Source organism: Opisthocomus hoazin, chromosome 5 (genome assembly GCF_030867145.1).
Source record: "Opisthocomus hoazin isolate bOpiHoa1 chromosome 5, bOpiHoa1.hap1, whole genome shotgun sequence".
In the NCBI taxonomy this organism is placed as follows: domain Eukaryota; kingdom Metazoa; phylum Chordata; class Aves; order Opisthocomiformes; family Opisthocomidae; genus Opisthocomus; species Opisthocomus hoazin.
The window spans coordinates 8,566,903-8,585,904 of record NC_134418.1 but is presented as its reverse complement, the minus strand read 5'-3'; the positions used below and the strand labels follow the sequence as shown (position 1 = coordinate 8,585,904).

The following is a 19,002-nucleotide window of genomic DNA, read 5'->3' as shown; positions in this document are numbered from 1 at the left end:
ACTGAAGCAGAGGAAGTTCCGTCTGAACATGAGGAAGAACTTCTTCCCTCTGAGGGTGACGGAGCCCTGGAACAGGCTGCCCAGGGAGGTGGTGGAGTCTCCTTCTCTGGAGATATTCAAGACCCGCCTGGACAAGGTCCTGTGCAGCCTGCTCTGGGTGACCCTGCTTCGGCAGGGGGGTTGGACTACATGACCCACAGAGGTCCCTTGCAACCCCTACCATTCTGTGATTCTGTGTGTGTGTGAAAGCTTCAGCTCAAAAACATGAGTAGTCAATACCTCTGTCCCCTTTTCCTTCAGGAGCAGCATCAGCCTCCCACAGCTGGAAGGGCAGTAACTTCGTCCCACAGGTCACGATCTGCCCAGCTGCCAGGCAGAGCCAGCTCTCATCTGCATGTGTTATCCAGGAGATGGGCTAAGGTTTGGGATCCCTAGCACCTCTCCCATTTGAAGGGGTCACCAGTGCCGCTGGATGGGGAGGGTCCAGACAGGTCTCAATCTCGGCTGCTGCTCTGAGGCCTCAGCCTCCGTCAGGGCTTCCCGCACTCTTTTGTAAGTCCTTCAATTTCTGTAGCAGATTTTGTAACAGGGAGGACCATCACCGCATCCATTGCAGAGGGATGCTCCTTGGGCTCTGAATGTACCAAGCAGGCTCTACCTTCTCTCGCTAGCCTTCCACCACCCTTTTCTGTAATCCTCCTCCGTGTCCTCACCCCACACCTGGCAGCATTCAAGGTCCGCACTGATATGGCACAACTGCACCACTTTGGTTTGAGTGCCACGAAACCAGTTAAGAGGAGAGCAACCAAGCTAGGGTCTCCTCCCCAGGCCCTCCAGCTGGTTGCAGGGCAACTGCATTTAGGGGGAGCCCCTTGCCCGAGCTGTGGGGTGGGTGCTGTGCTTGGCTTTGTATCTTGCTGACCCTCACCCTGATCCTGCCTTGCATCCTGATGGACTTTCAGGTAGCTGCTGAGGGGTGGCTGGCTCTGTTACTGTTACCAAGCTCGGGTTTTTCGTTTGGGTGCTGTGGGATGCTGCCCCTTCCCGCCTTCACCTTCTGCTCCTGGCCCACCTCTCCCTGATGCCTGGAGTCTCTGCTCTGTTTCTTCTTTCTCACCTTGCTATGGACTTGACTTTGCTCTGCACTCCCAGCACTGCAGAGTTTTCCTTGGGCACTGCTTGGGGCAGAGCTCTTTCCTGTTTCCAGATGCAAATTCCAGTGTTCTTTCCACCCGGGAGCAGGATGTTGTTAACTGTTTTGGTTTCATTTAAGTGTAGCTGTCCCAGTGCAGCCCAAAACAGACCTATGGAGAAATCGCTCTCCAGTAGTGATCAGAATAACACCCTTCTCTCAGGCTTTGGTGTCCAAGAGGTCCTAAGGGCTAATCTTCTAGCTGATGACAATCGCTATGAGGGAGCTTTCCTGAACCCATGAAACTCAGCGATCTGTTTTTAATAGGAGGTGTCTAGGGAATGAGGATCCAAATCCAGCCACCCTTTGCCCTGTCTGGGGACTGTAATCTGGAGGGCTCTTTTCTAGTCTTCTCTCCTACATGAAGTGTTTCTAGCTCTGCTGTGGTTCAGTTTCAGCTCCCACAGGAGGAGGGGTGATGCAAACTGTCTCCTTCCAGCTCCCTGCCATTTAAGTCGCGCGTGGCTTGGGTTGTCTCCTGAGGCAGGGCATGGGACTGGCACCTCTTGGGCTGAGCAGGGGTCTGGAACTCCACCTTGCCTGAACACGTGCTCCAACACGACAGCTGTGCTGCATGCTGTGATTGCCACTGACTATTTAAGAACAGTGATTTTGTTCAAGGTACGTGTTTGGTGGGCGTTAGGTAAGGTGTGAAAATCCATGCCAGATCAAGACTTCTCAAGTGCTCGTACAATTCCTTCCCCAGGTCTCATTAGGCTTAAGCAAGAACTCTGGCCCAGGCGGGAAGGCCAGTGCAGCTCGCAGCTGTACGGACCCTTACGGGCCCAGGAAACTTCAGCACTTCTTGGGCTGCTGTTTTGGACTTGGGCACCCAGACCTTTCTTTGCTGGAGCTCCCTTTGTATACCTGTTTGCTACTACCCATGGCCAGACCATTCTGTAAAGGGATGAAGCTCTCCTATGTGGTAGTATCATCATTTCAAAAGGTACCATTTTAAATAACCAATTTTCATCACTTAACTACTTAACTGCATCTCCCTACCCTTTGTGATGTGTAACCTACAGAGACATTTATATCGCCTCCATGATGAAAACCATTAATGTGTTTAATAGCTCTGGATAAGCTACAAACACTGTTGCATGAAGAGCCAGGTATTTGCACGGGTGTCAGAGACCACCAGACGGCTCTCTCTGCTAAACTGGTTTGATACATCAGGGGTTTGCTGGCAACGTTCCTGAAATTCAGTGCTGCTTCTGGCTAGTAGCTCCTTCTAATTAGGAACATCCTTATTGCCCATTTCCACAGCTACTTTAAGTGGAACAGGTTTATTTTTTCTTTTTTCTCTTCCGCAAAAGAAAGATTTTTTTTTTTTTTTTGATAATGTCCATTTTGAACTGACGGGTGCCCCCAGCCTGCCAACTGTTCTACACAGGGTGATGTGTTCTCCATGCAGAGCCATGTACAAACCCCGTGTCTTTGTCTTGCTTCCAAAAAAAACAAAACAAAACAAAAAAACCCCAACAACCCAACCCAAAGAAATCTTTCAACTATCATTTTTAAGAGCTTTTATAGGTTACAGTTTTCTAATAAGAATCTTCAGCCAGACCTGGGTTGCTAAAGCCAAGCCTAAAACACATTTAGGGAAAATGAAATTACAAGGTACCATCATGCAAAAGATGAGTATGGACCCATCATCTTGTTTCAGTGACTGCAGAGAAAATGTGCTGAAGGTTTATTTTTATTCAGCAGCCGTGCTCATGAACTCCCTACCAAAGAGTTTACGTGACGATGCGATTTCTATCAGAAGGCCAGACACTTCATTCCAACTTCAAACAGCATGGAATTAATAACTGCTACAGTGTCTTCCTTCCAGGTTTTTACTTCCCAGATGCAACTGTGTGCTCAAGTAAGAATACCCATGGAGAAGTCTTTATTTTCAGTTCTTCTCTTCCCACTGGAAGAGCGCTGGTTACAAAAGAATGACTTGGAGGCATCAGCACAGCTCACTCCAGCTTGGAGCTATCTTGTCCTTACAGGAATGCAGAATATTCAGCCCATACTGCAGTTACCTTCACACCACAGACTAAGGGCCAAATCACCCGGGGTGTTTACGTATCTGGAAACCATGTGCAGTGTCCCCTGTAAGTAGCAGCATGTTACAGTACAACTGCAAAGGCATTTGAGTGAGTTACAAAGACAAATGCACACAGCAGAGATTATGTGAATGACACTTGGATCTTTTATTTTTTTTTTCCTGGAAGCCCTGAGGACAGGAATAGAGAAGTTCCAGTAGAAATGTCACACAGACAGTTTAGCTGTTTGAAAAGCTGGTGAGCTCAGAGACCTCAAATTTGTAAACTTCTGTGAGCAAAGTGATGCACAAAGAGGTGTGATGCATCTACAAAGTAGATGGATTTATTTTGAACTTCAAAGTTGGATTTCTGTTTAATGAAGGTATGCTGGATCTTTGGAGATAGATGCCTTTTTAAAATTTTTCCTCCAGTGCCGAGTTTCAGCATCTGTGCAGGGACAGGAACGACTCTCACACATTGACGCAATGCACAGTCAGTTCACTTTATTGCTCCGCTTGCATGGTTATATACATTTTTCATATTTGCACACGTGATCACGCTTATTCGGATAGACTACAGACATAAATCACGTGCTGTTCACATGCCCCACATTCCCTTATGATTGGTAACTATGCACTTAAAGCCAATAGCAACAGACTGCCTCCACGTCCTTGAACACATCTTGGTTTTGCTAACCCACACCACGTGCACTATCAGAACCTTCTCAATTGTCATGAATAACTGCCCTTTCCAGCGGCCTGTCCAGCTATGCTAACTGTTTTGCTTAAGCGGCCCAGTCATGCTAACTCTCAAGCTACATCAACCCCAATGCTCCAGCACAGCTACAGATAAATCCAGGAAAAGGAGAAAGCTTCCCAAATCCTCTGAATTCTGTCTGACCAGGTCTAATGAGAATGTTTAAGTGGCAAAATTCAAGACCCACTGTGTGTATATATGCTGAGTTGCCCTGGTGGAGAAGCAATTTGATTAAACGAGGCAATAATTAACACAGGAGGGGAAGCACAGGCTTCTCAAATGCTGGATGAGGGGCAGATGCCTGATGGCAAGAGGCCAGGCTGGCATCAAGGCAGTGCCACAGAGGAGGTGTTTAACGCATTCTGCTATGAAGAGTCAATGTCTTTCTTCCTTCAAGGCAGCAGGAGCAAGAAAAAGGTTCATATCCAGCTGGGTATATTCCCCACTGACAAAGAAAGTTCTTGCAACAAAACCAGAGAAAAAAAGAAAAGCAGAGGAGCTTTAAAAAAGGTCATCGCTAACCTGGCCCAAAGGAGCTTTAAAAAAGGTCATCGCTAACCTGGCCCAAAGTCCCTGCGCCAATGTCCGAGTTAGCCAGCTCCCAGTCACTTGCTGGGAAACCTCAGTTCTGCCAATTCTTTTTCCGCATGGAAGAGGCACTCTAGAAAACACCTTTTTGCATGAGAAGGGGGGAGCACACACAGATCACGTGGCAGGATCAGGTTTAACTGGTGGATCGGACACTCAGGCAGGCAGCTTCAGCTGGTAATTCTGGAACTGTGAGTAGTATTACTTACCAACCACACTTTTTTCTCAGAGATTTCTACCGTTTCCCTTTCCAGTCTTGGTCTTTGGGCTTTTTCTTTGTTTTAATAATTATTAATTTGCAAAAGGCCCAAAATGGGAACTCCAAGGGGTAGAGTGCACCTACTGTTTGATGGAAATCTTCTAGTGCTGACATTTCACGTCCCCAGCAAAGAAAGGTTAAGTGCCACTGCACACTATAAATTCCCCACTCTTTTTACAGGGAGGAGAGAAAGCATGTCTTACAAATGAACACCTTCAGTCTGTGCAGGCTCAAGACCATTGTGGCTCTTCTGAATGTTAATTTCCAGGATCAAACAGTTTCATTCAGACTGTTCTGGGATCCCAGCATCTGATGATTTATATTACACTCAAATGTGCAGGGTTGTGTTGATGTTGGTTTTGTTTTAATTTATTTTTGTGTGTCTTTATCCTTCATAACAAATAAAATCAGTTTAACAGTAGATTCAGCTGACCTGGTGATGAACTTCGTTTGTCCCTGCCTGCATTTTCACCCAAAGCCTTCACTGCCAAGCTAGCTAGACTGATAGTACAAGCAGCTTTGCTCCCCAGTGCAGTAGGTATCTTTTGAAATTCTGTCTCTCTATTGTTTTAGTTCTGGTAGTTTAGAAGTACATCTTCTAAATACCTGTGCTGAAGAGGAAGATGTTTTCCACACTGCAGAGCTCCTACACGATAAATTATCAAGATTCAGCACTAAGTGCTTTCTAAGCAGTACTTGTGCAAGTCAACAGGTATCTGGCAGAACAGAAAAATAGCTTTTGCTTGAGGTGGGCCAAAGCTACACTGAGGAGTTTAAATTTTCTCCTTTTTTAATTCTTATAGTCTATTGATGCATGAAGAAACACCCCTAAGAGATGAGTGACTAAGCCAGTGCTGTAGAGAATCTATTCTAATTTGTTATTTGTATTTTACTGAAGACTTCTGCTGTTCACTTTGATTTTCAAACATTCTGTCCTCCTTGATATGCTGGATTTTCTTCATCCATAAAGCTGTATGAAACCTTGCAAGAACACAACTGGTCAACGTTTGGTTTGCTCTGCGTAAGACATGACTACAGCCAGCGAAGCAGGTTTGGAAGATCTGGTTAAGCACCCAGCCCGTAACAACAAACCACACTGGATCCAGCTGCTTCATCTCAGTAGGCATGTTCACTCTCTGGAGTCAGAAGAGTCTAGATGCTCGTGTTTATATCGGGATCCTTAGATGCACCCTCAGGCTGGAGGTGGATGTAATTTTAACTGAGGCAAGCCAAGCAGTTCACTAGCACAGTCTGCCACTTGAGCAATTTTTAAAACCTCATACTTCAACTTTGTGCTGGAGCTTTTTGGGATCAGTGAAACTGCAGCACATTCTGAGTATCTCCACAAACTTTCACAGCATGCTTTCCAGATGTAGGTCTGAAAGATCCTGGGATACCATCGCGGGAGGACAGGAAGCAGACCAGGATGACCTTTGTCATTTCAGCTTCTCCACCAGTGCCCCAGCTACCAAGTTTGAATTAATTCCTGAATTTCAGTTTGCTGAAATCAAACTCTACTCCATTCACTACCTGAAGGCATCAGTTGATCTGAATTTTTTTTTTTCGTGTGTACACATGAGGTCTTTACAGGTGCTGCAGGAGTCACTGTGCTGCTTGATGTGGCACACTTTCTACAATACTAGGCTCAGCAAATACTCTGTGGGTTGCCATCTCTGGTAAAAATCTAATTGTTTCTAAGGCATCTCTTTTCCAAAAGTGTGAAAGCGGAGGTAAATTACAACACACATTTTGGCAAAGGAGGTATAAATTACATGAGTCCCTTAGGAAAGGAAAAAAAAAAAACCCCAAACCTGAACACTTCACTCAGAGTACATACAAGTCATAAAACACGCTCTATTTCCTGTATATTTAAAATATAATAATTTAACATGTTAAATGTATTCCATCCTATACCACCCCATCTTTGCCAAAACTAATGTTCATTATCAAATAAGTTAAAGTTGAAAACAATTTAAAAGTTACCCCAGTAAGAATATACATAGCTCAGTCTTTTAGTGTCAATACGAAGACCTGAGACAAAGGTTTTGTGCAGTTGCACTCTTGTAACAAAATGAAGGGCAAAGACGACTAACGATTTAATTCAGTGCATAGTTAAACTGGTTGGCAAACTTCTCGTGCTTTCTTTGGTCCACTCGGTTCATTGCTTTCACCACCCGTTTCATAGCACCTCTGAAAGAGAAACAAAAAAAATAAAAACAGTTATGTTGATTCTACACAATCTCAGAGAATGTTTATGAATGTTGTGGGAAAAAAATGAACTATGATTAATTACTACCAGGCTTCTGAACACTGCACTGATGAGGCTGAACAAATCTGTCTTGTTAACTAAATTAGCTGCAGCAATACAAATAGTTTAATTCAGCAATGATTTTATTAACAGGAGTAAACAAATTAAAGTCTTACAGTTTAATGGCTGTGCATTCCACCCTCCTAGCATTATTTCTGATAGTCACACATAGCAAGTTCCATTTTTCAAAAGCACCTAATTGTTCTTGGGGAAAAAAATAACTTCAAGTACTAACAGGATCTAAAAAAAACCTAACACTCAGAAACTCTTATGATGTCCAACCTGCAGAATCTAGAATGTTTCTGTGAGGGAAGGGCTTGCTGCTCAATTCATGTAACTATAACTCATTTAGCAACTTTCCTTTCACAGGTGACTAAAACCCCATTAAATCAGCTGTGGGCAGAGTAAGACTCTTGCTCATACCAGCAGCATCCCCATTCCTGAGCAACAACTGTTTAATCCACAAACACAACACTGGTTCAGTAAGGCAGCAGAGATTGTCATGTAGCTCTATGCAGAGGGATAAATTAATGTTGCAGAACAGCTCAGTGCTTAGAATTTAGTATAGTCATGACAATATGTCTGCTACCTTATTCTTACATGAAGTGGAATGGGATCCCTGCTACCTGATGATGGGCAAGCATTCGTGCCCCCTGCTGTGCTTGAAGAAGGCTCTGGAGTGTTCCCCAGATTCAAAAAAGGAAAGAAAGGAATTAAACTTTGGAGCTTTTAAGCTTTCCTGGTGCTCCTACATCCGATGAGGGTTTGCCCCCATGTTGCTGCTCCTTTTCTGCTGCTGCTGTTTCTTCCCAGGAAAGATGGTGCCTAGAGACTTCTCTTCTTTTGGCAATGACTGCTATGCTTTTGAACAGAGTGAGCAAAGAAACTTGCATTTTTCTTCCCTGCACAAAATTCTGAGTGAAGAACACACAGCTGAGATTTTGAAGGTGGGGAAAATGATGCCTTGACAGCATGAACAGGAGCAGGAGAGTCTCCTAAATAGCATAGAGAGAGCAAGCTTATATAATATTCCTTAATTGTGAAGGCAGAGGAAGGGGTTCGCAATTCCAGAGGGAGAAGAAAGGCAGTACCAGAAATCAGAATGCTCTGCTGCATCCATCTGCCCCCACAGAAATTTATGGTAGCTGTTGTGCACAGCTGAGTGCGTTATGCCTAGGGAATTCTGTCCTTCCCTGGACTCCAGAGTTTCCATTATTACTGGTTACTTTGGGTGCCTCTGGCACAAGAGCTCAGAGATATGAATTGATACGTGCAGGTGTGTTGAGATGTCACCCCACCTCTGCTTATGAAGAAGGGACTAACACTCCCTGTGAAGGCCTGGATGCTCTGCCAGCGTGGGAGGTATACTGGCAAAGGGCTTGGTTTGAGGGACTGTGTCCCACTTAGGAGCACGGCACCAACTGATGTCTCCTTTCAGTTCCAGATCAGAAACGCAACCAGCAAGTTCTATCACACAAAGTGGATGGTTTCAAGTCTAGTGCTGTTAGACTCTACGTTGTCACAGTCTGCCTTTATCACGTCTGAGGATGCCGCAGGCTGTGCAGCAGAATGAGGACAGGGCACGCAGCAGGTAGTGTGCACCAGCCCGCTCCAGGATCAGGCCCTACACATGGTTCCAGCTGTGCTCCTGTGGTTATTTCTGAGAGGCAAGGTGACTTCTCTTATAGCTAACTGCTCTCTGCAATGGCTTCAGTTCGAAAGCCATTGTGAAACATCTCAAAACAGAGGATACTTCTTCATAATGTTTCTAAATGGCAGGATTAAAGATTTTCTCAGCAGCAACCGCGATGAAAGCCAACATTCTGAAAAAACACCTCAGAAGAGGTGTATTTTTAACAAAATTCTGTCATTAAAGTTACCAGAGTAAGGAAAATGTGGTCATGGTTTTGCACTTCAAATCTTGCCTAATTGGTAGGAGAAAAGTGAGCCTTTAGCAGTGCAGAGTGGCCTTGACACTTTCATGTCATGTAGGTTTTACATTAGCACCACTGGATTGTGCGATACTGTAAATGAAATGAGATCCCACTTTGATGATCTGTGTGCAATTTCACTTAACTTTATTGGCAGACTAGAGCCTGGGTTTATCACCTATACATTTCAAGTAATTTGGGGTTGTTATAAGGAGCCAAGGTTATCATCTTGTTTAGTGCAAAGCATGAAACCTATTAAAACATGACAGGTTTGATTCCCTATGCCTGGCACTAACACACAATCAAAATCATTAGCACAAACCATAGTAAACCAAAAACAGCTTTTCAAATTTATTTTGTTCAAGCCATTATGAAACTCTGATCATTAGAACTGTCTCCGAGTTGTAACTAAGATCAGGTAACATGAATTTCACAGAAAATGTGCTATTTCTGTAACAAAAAGCAATGTGGAATTGGCTTTGTTATTACCATTACATCAGAAAAGGGAAAATAAGCGTTTAAACAAATATTGTGCCTTGGATGCTGTTCAACTCATTCAGTATGTTTAGGGAGTAATCCACCATTGATGATTTCATAATAATAATTTGTGTTTTTGATTTGACAACTTCACGCTTTTCACAATCCTTTGACTACTTCATTTTTGACATGTGAAACTCTTTAAACAGCTGTAGCTCCTTCCCACTTGATGAAGGCCAGAGCACCCTTTGGCAGATTTATATTGCAGCCAAGACCACCTATCAGAAATGGCATAACAGAGCAGCCATGCGGAGCTACTACACGTTCTAAAACCCATTCAGCATGGTGGGCTGGTAGGCTCTCACTTCTACCCGAGCTGGCATGCCTGGCTTTAAAGTTAGCTCACATCTGTCTAAGTGATGGACACACCTCCGTTTGAAATGTCTAAACGCCCATGCCATCCAAACAGTTTCCTCTCGAGCCAAAGGTAGGCCAAGAGCTACCTTTTGCACATGTGCTGGGAGGAAAGGGAGACGTATGGAAACAGCACCATCACGGGGAAAAACACCGCGTCCATGCGTCTCCAGTACAGTGAATAAGAATTTCCAAACTCTTACACTGAAAAGAGACCCGAAGTAGGTTCCAGTCTTTGATATTTACAAAAGGCAGCAGGGGTTATGGGAACAAGGACTGTAACACAAGGATCCAAATATTTTTCTTCACCAGTTGAAGGCATTCTCAGTAAAGGAGGAGAACAATGCAATGGCAGCGTGACCCTGAATAATACACAGGAAGGGATCACTGTGTGCACATACTGGATTGGAAGGCACTGCATCAGGCACAGCTACAAATTTAGTACACCCAAGAGTGAGAGAAAATACAGAGGAGTAAAGAAGCCCAGGCAGCAGCCAAAAGTCCAGGAAAGTCTCTGAGCACACACTAGAGGCTCAAAGCCACTACTGTGTGCTAGTGACTTTTAACAGATCCTTTGATCAATTGAAGTTCTGCTCAGGACAGCCCACCTTAGGCTTTCAAAAGGAAAAGCTTCACTTTCACTTCACCTACGCTACTACAGTGTGATTGATGCTGTAAGCTGTGTCACGCTGAACGCATCATCTTCTTTCCAGATCTGGGACTATTTGCACACATAAAGTAGCATCCATTAATAAATGATCATCCAGAGAAGCCACTACAGCAATTAAAGGAGTGAAAAAAACACCAAGAAGGATGAAAAAACCAAAACAAACAAACAAAAAAAAACTTTCATAGGGAAATTTTGTAAATTAGCTGAAAATCAAAGATATTAATCTTGGTCATCAGAGTACTTGTTACTTTTTACCTTCCAGAGCTATGGAAGGCATTCCTGCTCTGCAGTTAGCAAAGAAAGTTGTTCAGTAAGTGCACGTTAATGTAGAAGCAGAAAGTACTACTGAAACAACAGGGAAACAGCAATTTAAAAGACTTTAGAGAACGTAAGCATCTTACTTATTGAAGACTTTCTTTTCAAGCCGGGAACGGGAAGTATTAGCCTGCTGCTTCAGGTCTGTCAGATTTGGGTATTTTTTCTTATTCCCTTTCTTTTTGCCTCCTTTTCCACTATTTTTAGAAGAACCAAGATCCAGTCCTGTAGCTGCTTCAACTTCTCTCATGAATTCTGGATCTCGCCACTCTGTTTAAAAGAAAAAGCATGCACTTTGAAACCCCAAACCCAGGCAGAATTTGCAGTCTCCTAAGGCACGGGTTCTTGTCACCGCCAGGCACGGGCAGAGTCGCTGGGCTGCAAGCTGCATACACAAAGGAAGGGGAGGATAAAGCAGTTAGCCAAAACAGCAGATCTTGATGAAAAAGCACTGCCAGTCTGGGATTAGTATCTATTATTAGCTGCTGTAGATGAAACTGGTCTGTGGGAAGACTGAAGTCAAGTTTTCACAGTAGCATAGTAGCAAAATTCCAAGGAAACTATTCCATGTACGAGAGGTGACATAAACATAGTGATTGTATTTCAGAAATTGAACAAAATGCTGACAATGTAGCTGAGGAACTTATCTCCAGAAATAAAATCTGAATAAGCTTAAAAATAAACCTAAAAAACCAGAATATGTCAGCTTGAGCGCAGAGCGGGGGTGGCAACATTGTAACATTTCTCCATCAAAGAATCATATTTGCTTCGAAACATGCAACTGGCACCTGACATCTAAAGAGCTTGAATAAGACAACACGACCCTGTTGCCATGAGCCAAATTTTGCATCTGAAAAGGATACTACTTTTGAAGTATCCCACAATTCAGCAGTTTAATTATCCAAATCAAGCTGCTTCTCTTGACAATCACACAAGAGTTAATTTAGCTCATCAAAATCTTGTTTTACAGTTTTATCAAAACCTTAATGCTTCGGAATCCAACTACACACTGTAAATGGATTCCGATTGTAGATGCCCCATGGGAAAACGCATGAACAATTTTGACTGCCAACTCTTTGAAGAATCACAGAATGGTAGGGGTTGGAAGGGACCTCTGTGGGTCATCTGGTCCAACGTCCAACCCCCCTGCTGAAGCAGGGTCACCTACAGTAGGCTGCAGAGGACCTTGTCCAGGCAGGTCTTGAATATCTCCAGAGAAGGAGACTCCACAACCTCCCTGGGCAGCCTGTTCCAGTGCTCCGTCACCCTCAGAGGGAAGAAGTTCTTCCTCATGTGCAGACGGAAGTGGTTCAGAAGCAGTGGTCTTTCACCTTTAGTATAGAGTCTTGCATATGAGAGCAAGGTAACACAGCACAAAGTAAAAATGTGGCTAGAGGACGGTTATCTTCAACTAGAAATTTAGAAAAATGGCACTGCATTACAAAGATTTTGAGCATATGGGTTGGAAGAAAAAAAAATGTAGCAAGTACCACTTCAGAGAGTAACAGGGTCCAGACTCAGCATAAATGTCAGAATTCTGTATTTTAACAACCAGTAATTGCCAGTCATTTGTCCTATAGTTTCCCCATATGTCAGTCAGCCTTTCTTGCCTGCAGAAATTTTAACACCAAATGTTTACTCCTCTTATTTAACAACTATGCAGATACAGAAAAATAAACAGTCCCTGACGACTACAACTTCACTTATATACCACGACGGTCACCGAGTGTGACAAATACTGGTAACAACACTTCAGGAAGGTCAGAGGCAACGTCCTCACTTAAGAGCAATTTTCCAGGTAAAGGTTAGATCTAACCCACGATACATGAAAGCAATGACTGATTAGAATCCAACACACCAAAAAGCACGAGGAAAACAAAACTGTGCAAGAACTGAGCGGGAGAAGCAGAGGGAGAATACAGAACCCATACACTTGATAGATCATAAGGCCTCACAGACTTTTTTTTTTTTTTTTTTTTTTTTTTTTTTAAGTGAAGGAATACAGAACTGCACAGTTCAGATACAGGAACGATTAATCCAAGATTAAGGAAAACTGTCTAAACAGTTTATCTCCAGTAATAAGAAGGCGTCACAGTTTAGGAACCCAGTGAATGGAGCAATTGTTTAAACACAACGAAAAAATGCCGGCATCCAGTAGAGATGAAATGAGCATTTGAGTAAAATGAAGGAGCAATTTAAAAGCCTTTGAGAAAAATCAATAGAATGCCAGGGAAGAGCGGCCTTTTTGAGCATTGATGGGCCCCTAAAGCTCTTCATACATTGTTACTGAGTTTAGCAGCAGGGAAAAGAAAATTACACAGTTTGCAAGGGTAGGCGGGAATCAATACTGTAGTTAGTAAAGAGATGCTATTTCACATCTGACTGGCCAGCGGCCTGCCTTCACCAGCCTGTCCTGATACCTGTTTGTTAACAAGTCACTAAGGGCTGAAAAAACCAGATACTCTTCAGGGCTGACACAAAAAATAGGCACTTAATTTGCTCCTGGGTGCGAACTATTGGAAAAGGATGAACGCTGCAGATTAGCAGGTCAGCGTAACCCCACCTGATTCGTCGTTTCAGGACCAAAGAGCCCAAAGCACCATTTTGTGGACATTAGCTGGAAATTAAAATTTTATACTAAGTTAAAAAATGCTCCGTGTTGTCACAAACAATTGTCATAAACAATGCCAGTGTTGTCAAAATATAGTCATTATCACATGAACCGTATTACTTTTACGTAATTGTTACCCCCTTCAACAACACAAGGACAAAAATAAACTTAACATCCAAGAGGAAAAATATGTAGGAAGAATTTTGGTACAATTTAACCACACAACTGATCCCCAAATTTTAATTTTTGGCATTTTTCACTGTCATCATTAGCAAATGATGTTGTCAATCAGAAGACGAAAGCACTTGCTGTACAGAGTGGGTCCCCATTTGTATATATTTTCCATAGCAGCACTGCTCAGACTTGCTTAAAGTCCTTTGTAAAAAAAAAAAAATACATATGTGTGTGTGTGTGTTTGTGTATATATATATATAAACCCTAATGCAAACCAATGAGAACTCCCCAAACCACGAGCACAAAACAAACAAACTAAAGACCATTTTAAAAGCTTAATGAAAATATTATTAAACAGGTATAAAAATACTGAGGGACAGAAAAAAAGAAAGCAACAAAAAGCAGTGGACAAAAGTCTTTAGCAACATCTGGCATACGCATGGCTTTAGAAACCTGCAAGGTTTTGTCCAACAATTAGGTGCCATAGCTTGTTCAGTCCCTCCCCAGACAGACGGGATGGCCCTTCAGATGACATCGCAGCTTAACAACTGCACTCAATAATGCAATGCAGCAGTGTCAACACTGGCTTGGGACTAACATACACATCCTTGTGGGCCAGAGGTGAGAAGCCTCTAACAACACCATGCTGACACTGTAATAAAAATAAATATTATGTCTAGCCTCCAGCAATGGCAATTTCACAGGGGAAAAAAAAAAAAAAAATCAAATCAATATTTTTCAGTGCAAATGGTTTTTATACCAGAGTATTAGTTTCTAGTCTGAAACTGCTCCCTCAAGAACATCTACTAGTTTAATTTTCTAGTTTTAGTTTGTCATAACTAAGTCAGGAACTTTGCTTTGTAGTACAACACCCACACCACTGGCCTGGTTTCACTGTGACGGTCCAACTGTGCCCACGCTGCTGCCTGGATGCCGGTTCAGAGCACTTCACTCCACCTGGTCAGGGATGGAAACCGCCTGCAAACCTAACACTTCGACACCCGCAGACACCAGAAGGTGTTCGGTAACTGCTGCGCTGGTGTGGTGCTGGTCATGGCCAAGCACAGCCGCTCAAAGACGGCCACACCAGTGTTAAAGGAAACTGGGTGGGTCAGGTGTATGTTTACATGCACATTCATTCGACACAGACCTTTGTGGATAACAGACTGACAACTGTTCGTCAGGCTCTGCAGAGGTTTCGGGGAAGGTTCGGTAGCCTCATTAATATTACATATAACTGTGCAACTGGTGAAATACTGAGTCAGTCAGACATTACGAGAGAACTAACTGCCTTTCTTCTTAAAGGAAGTAGAGTAGAAGATAATAAAATGATAAAGCTTAAGAGTAAGTTTAATTAGAATGCAGAATACTCACCTAGAATAAATAGCTTAAAACAGAGAAAACTAAGATCCGCTGGAGGAAGGCAAATTAAGTAAAAGCACTGAAAACAAATTTGTCCCTTCCAGTTATACACTATGTCTTTGCTGCATAGAGCCCCCTCTCCCACCTTTGCAGTCCATCAACTTCCAGCAGCTTCCTGACTGCAGCCCCCTCGCCCTCTATGAAAATCTACCTTCTGTCTATCACTAATGAGGTTCAGTTGTACTACTGCAAAAAAGTCCCTTACTCCCTGAGGAAGTCTTCCTGCCTCTGTATTCATCGCTTGCTGTCTTTCTCACTGCCTGCATTCTTTACCTAAGCAGTCCAGAGCTTTATCCCCAATAAAAACGCTCAAATGATCTTGGGGAAGGATGAACCTTCCCTCCAGAGCACTGCACACCTGAAAGAAGCTGCCAGGATACAAGGGTAAGGCCATTGGTTTTGTTGCCCATCCCCATTGCTTAAAAAAAAACCAAACATCCAGAATATTGTGCAGCACACTAAACAATTACACACAGGTCTGCTTGCTGCCTTCCTCAAGCCCATCACAAACGTCATGCCTATTAAAACATCCAGACCAGCTATAATGCCAGTAGAGGCCAAGGTGAGGGCTTCCCTAGTTTAGAGTATTTTCTAGTGATGCTACACAGCAGTGCAACATAACAAGGCCAAGAATTCTCCTAAAACACAAGAAGGGAATACAAATCAGTAGATGCAGGAAAAACAAGTTCCCACATTGTGACAACAAAACCACTCTGCCAATATTTGTGGTAACATAGTGTTCCTAATAATATTATCATTACATTACGTAAATCACAACTGTTAGGGACCAGCAAGATTAGCCGACTTCTTTTCAGAAGCACTGGAACAGTTACTGTCGAGCACTTCCCAGGAAATAGGTTTAATCGTCCTTAATAAACCTGTTCCTTAAGATAAAGGCTATAATTCACCTGCCTGAGAAGTGTTAGGAACATTATAATAACTATTGGAAATAAAGAACAAATGGTATATTAACTTCTTTCTGTGTACACATGCACCCACATTTATCACATGAGCAAGAATCACTGCAAATGACCTGCAAATTAAAATCAACAGAAATTTAAGTGAGAGAATGGGGTTAGGAGTAAAACAGAAATATTATCCAGTTCTGTGGATCTCAGTCTGTGCCTTCAGACACAAAAGAGTCAGCTCTCTTCCTCCGTATAGCCTGCCACATTGCTTGTCCAACCCCATACTGAGATTGTTGTCCCACTTGTATCTATATATCGATACAGTGTAGATACAATATATACGATGTCAATATAATATATACTATTATTATATGGACTGTAAATACACTGTAGATACTGTAAATATTGTATATAATATATATATATAACAATGAAAATTATATTTACATTTAAAGCTTCTCTCTCACCTCTGTCTAATTTTTTTTTTTTTTTTTTTTAGTGAAGATGCTATGCAGACACAAACCTGGCTGAGCCGCTTGCTTCTCAAACCTCATCTTTTCTTCTCTGGCTCTGTCCTCTGCGTTAACGGGAATCCCAGATTCATCCCGAGGAATTATCTTTCCATGGAAAGGGCACTTCAGCAAGAAAAGGAAAAAAAAAAAAAATCTCAAAACTTCTGAATGAAAAGAAAATGTTTACATGTTATTCAACATTGCTTAAAGCCAGACACTGGAATTGACAAAACTCTATACTTGGTCCCCAGTCTGCCTTAGAAGGCATCAGGATCCCATAAACATCATGTGCTTATTATATTCAAAATCTCAAAGAAACAGGCTCCTTGTGATATGAATATCCAGTTTCAAGAAGCCAGGTAGCACATCCTGTCAAGCCTAGAACCTGGGCACCAACGCTGCATCATATGTTGCTGTTTATGCTATATCCCTACGCTGTAACAATAATATTTAAAGTATTTTACTGCAATCATATCCTTCAATCTCAGGTAATACATGAAGAACAGGGATATTAGAACAAAGTATTTATGCAAAGTATTTCTGCTCAGTAGGCTTGTAATTCGAGGTTGTGCATACTGGCTGAATGGCAGAACTCAGAGGGTTGTCATCAGCGGCGCTGAGTCTAGTTGGAGGCTGGTGACAAGTGGTGTCCCTCAGGGGTCAGTACTGGGCCCAGTCTTGTTTAACTTCTTCATCAACGACCTGGATGAAGAGTTAGAATGTACCCTCAGCAAGTTTGCTGACGACACCAAACTGGGAGGTGTGGTAGACACACCAGAAGGCTGTGCTGCCATTCAGCATGACCTGGATAGGCTGGAAAGCTGGGCAGAGAGGAACCTGATGAGGTTCAACAAGGGCAAGTGTAGGGTCCTGCACCTGGGGAGGAACAACCTCATGCACCAGTACAGGCTTGGGGTGGACCTGCTGGAGAGCAGCTCTGCGGAGAGGGACCTGGGTGTCCTGGTGGACAACAGGTTAACCATGAGCCAGCAGTGTGCCCTGGCTGCCAAGAAAGCCAATGGGATCCTGGGGTGCATCAAGAAGAGTGTGGCCAGTAGGACGAGGGAGGTTCTCCTTCCCCTCTACACTGCCCTGGTGAGGCCTCATCTGGAGTACTGTGTCCAGTTCTGGGCTCCCCACTTCAAGAAAGATGAAGAGCTACTGGAGAGAGTCCAGCGGAGGGCTACAAGGATGGTGAGGGGACTGGAGCATCTCCCCTGCGAGGAGAGGTTGAGGGAACTGGGCTTGTTCAGCCTGAAGAAGAGAAGGCTGCGAGGGGACCTTATAAATGCCTACAAATATCTGAAGGGTGGGTGTCAGGAGGATGGGGCCAAGCTCTTTTCAGTGGTGCCCAGTGACAGGACAAGGGGCAACGGGCACAAACTGAGGCACAGGAAGTTCCGTCTGAACATGAGGAAGAACTTCTTCCCTCTGAGGGTGACGGAGCCCTGGAACAGGCTGCCCAGGGAGGTGGTGGAGTCTCCTTCTCTGGAGATACTCAAGACCTGCCTGGACAAGGTCCTGTGCAGCCTACTGTAGGTGACCCTGCTTCGGCAGGGGGGTTGGACTAGATGACCCACAGAGGTCCCTTCCAACCCCTACTATTCTGTGATTCTGTGATTTAGCTTTCACAATACCAAATTTGTAAATAAAATCTCTCTGTCCCTCAAACAACTATGCTTCTAAATCCAGTTACTATCAAACATGCCTCTAAATGAGGAAAACTTTTCAGCAAGCTACTAACTGTCTCTGCTTTACTGCCAGATACTCTCATATCACAGTAATAAATACCTATGAGGAATACCAAAAATATTTGAGAGCTGTTTAAGTGTTTACAGCTTCCTTACCATAAGGATGCTTCCCATATGAAGCACATATTAACAGCAAACTTCTCCAGACACAATTTTCTTCCACTCCCTTGAGCCATATTTACAATGCGAAATAAACTTTTATGGACATGTTTTAAAGAGATTGTCTCCATATAGCACGTATCCTGAAAGTTACGTTACTTGTGCCCACCTTAATCCGATCTTGCCTTTCACACAGACTTCCATCAGGCATTGGTGCTCGACATTTATGTTTCACTGGCTCAAACTTGCCAGCAAATGTTATATATCTAGTTTTTAACATTTCAGTTATTTCTTTATTTTCCACTTCTTCTTCTACTTCACTGGGTGCCCAAAATCGATGCTCAGAAGTAAGTCTGGGAAAACAACAAACAAAAGTTATTCACACAGTTGTAAGAAAGCACATAAAGATGCCAGGATCATCCCATGGTAAATTTAGGCGTAAAAGGAGGGGAAGCTTTATCAGAATCAGAAAAACCTAGAAATCTACCATTCTTTCTTATGACTCCCGTATTATGAAGATGTTTAAAATATCACCAAAGCCTGTCTAGTATCAATTTCTTGTTTAACCTGCCAACCTATTAC

General features: G+C 43.2%; 1 protein-coding gene across 3 annotated transcripts in view; it reads right to left on the bottom strand.

Annotated features, from left to right (window-relative positions):
* Positions 1-3,428: 3,428 nt before the first annotated feature.
* UVSSA (UV stimulated scaffold protein A) overlaps positions 3,429-19,002 on the bottom strand; it is a 60,421-nt gene continuing 44,847 nt past the window's right edge. For 2 of the 3 annotated variants that reach the window (XM_075420352.1, XM_075420354.1), the window contains exons 10-13: positions 18,590-18,773; positions 16,582-16,693; positions 11,030-11,213; positions 3,429-7,018 (exon numbers count right to left, since the gene is read on the bottom strand). In XM_075420352.1, coding sequence (XP_075276467.1) covers positions 6,925-7,018; positions 11,030-11,213; positions 16,582-16,693; positions 18,590-18,773 — 574 coding nt within the window. In that variant the 3' untranslated portion in view covers positions 3,429-6,924. Of the gene's footprint in view, positions 7,019-11,029; positions 11,214-13,506; positions 13,561-16,581; positions 16,694-18,589; positions 18,774-19,002 lie in introns of those variants that run through there. The other variant, XM_075420353.1, reaches the window with a different exon arrangement.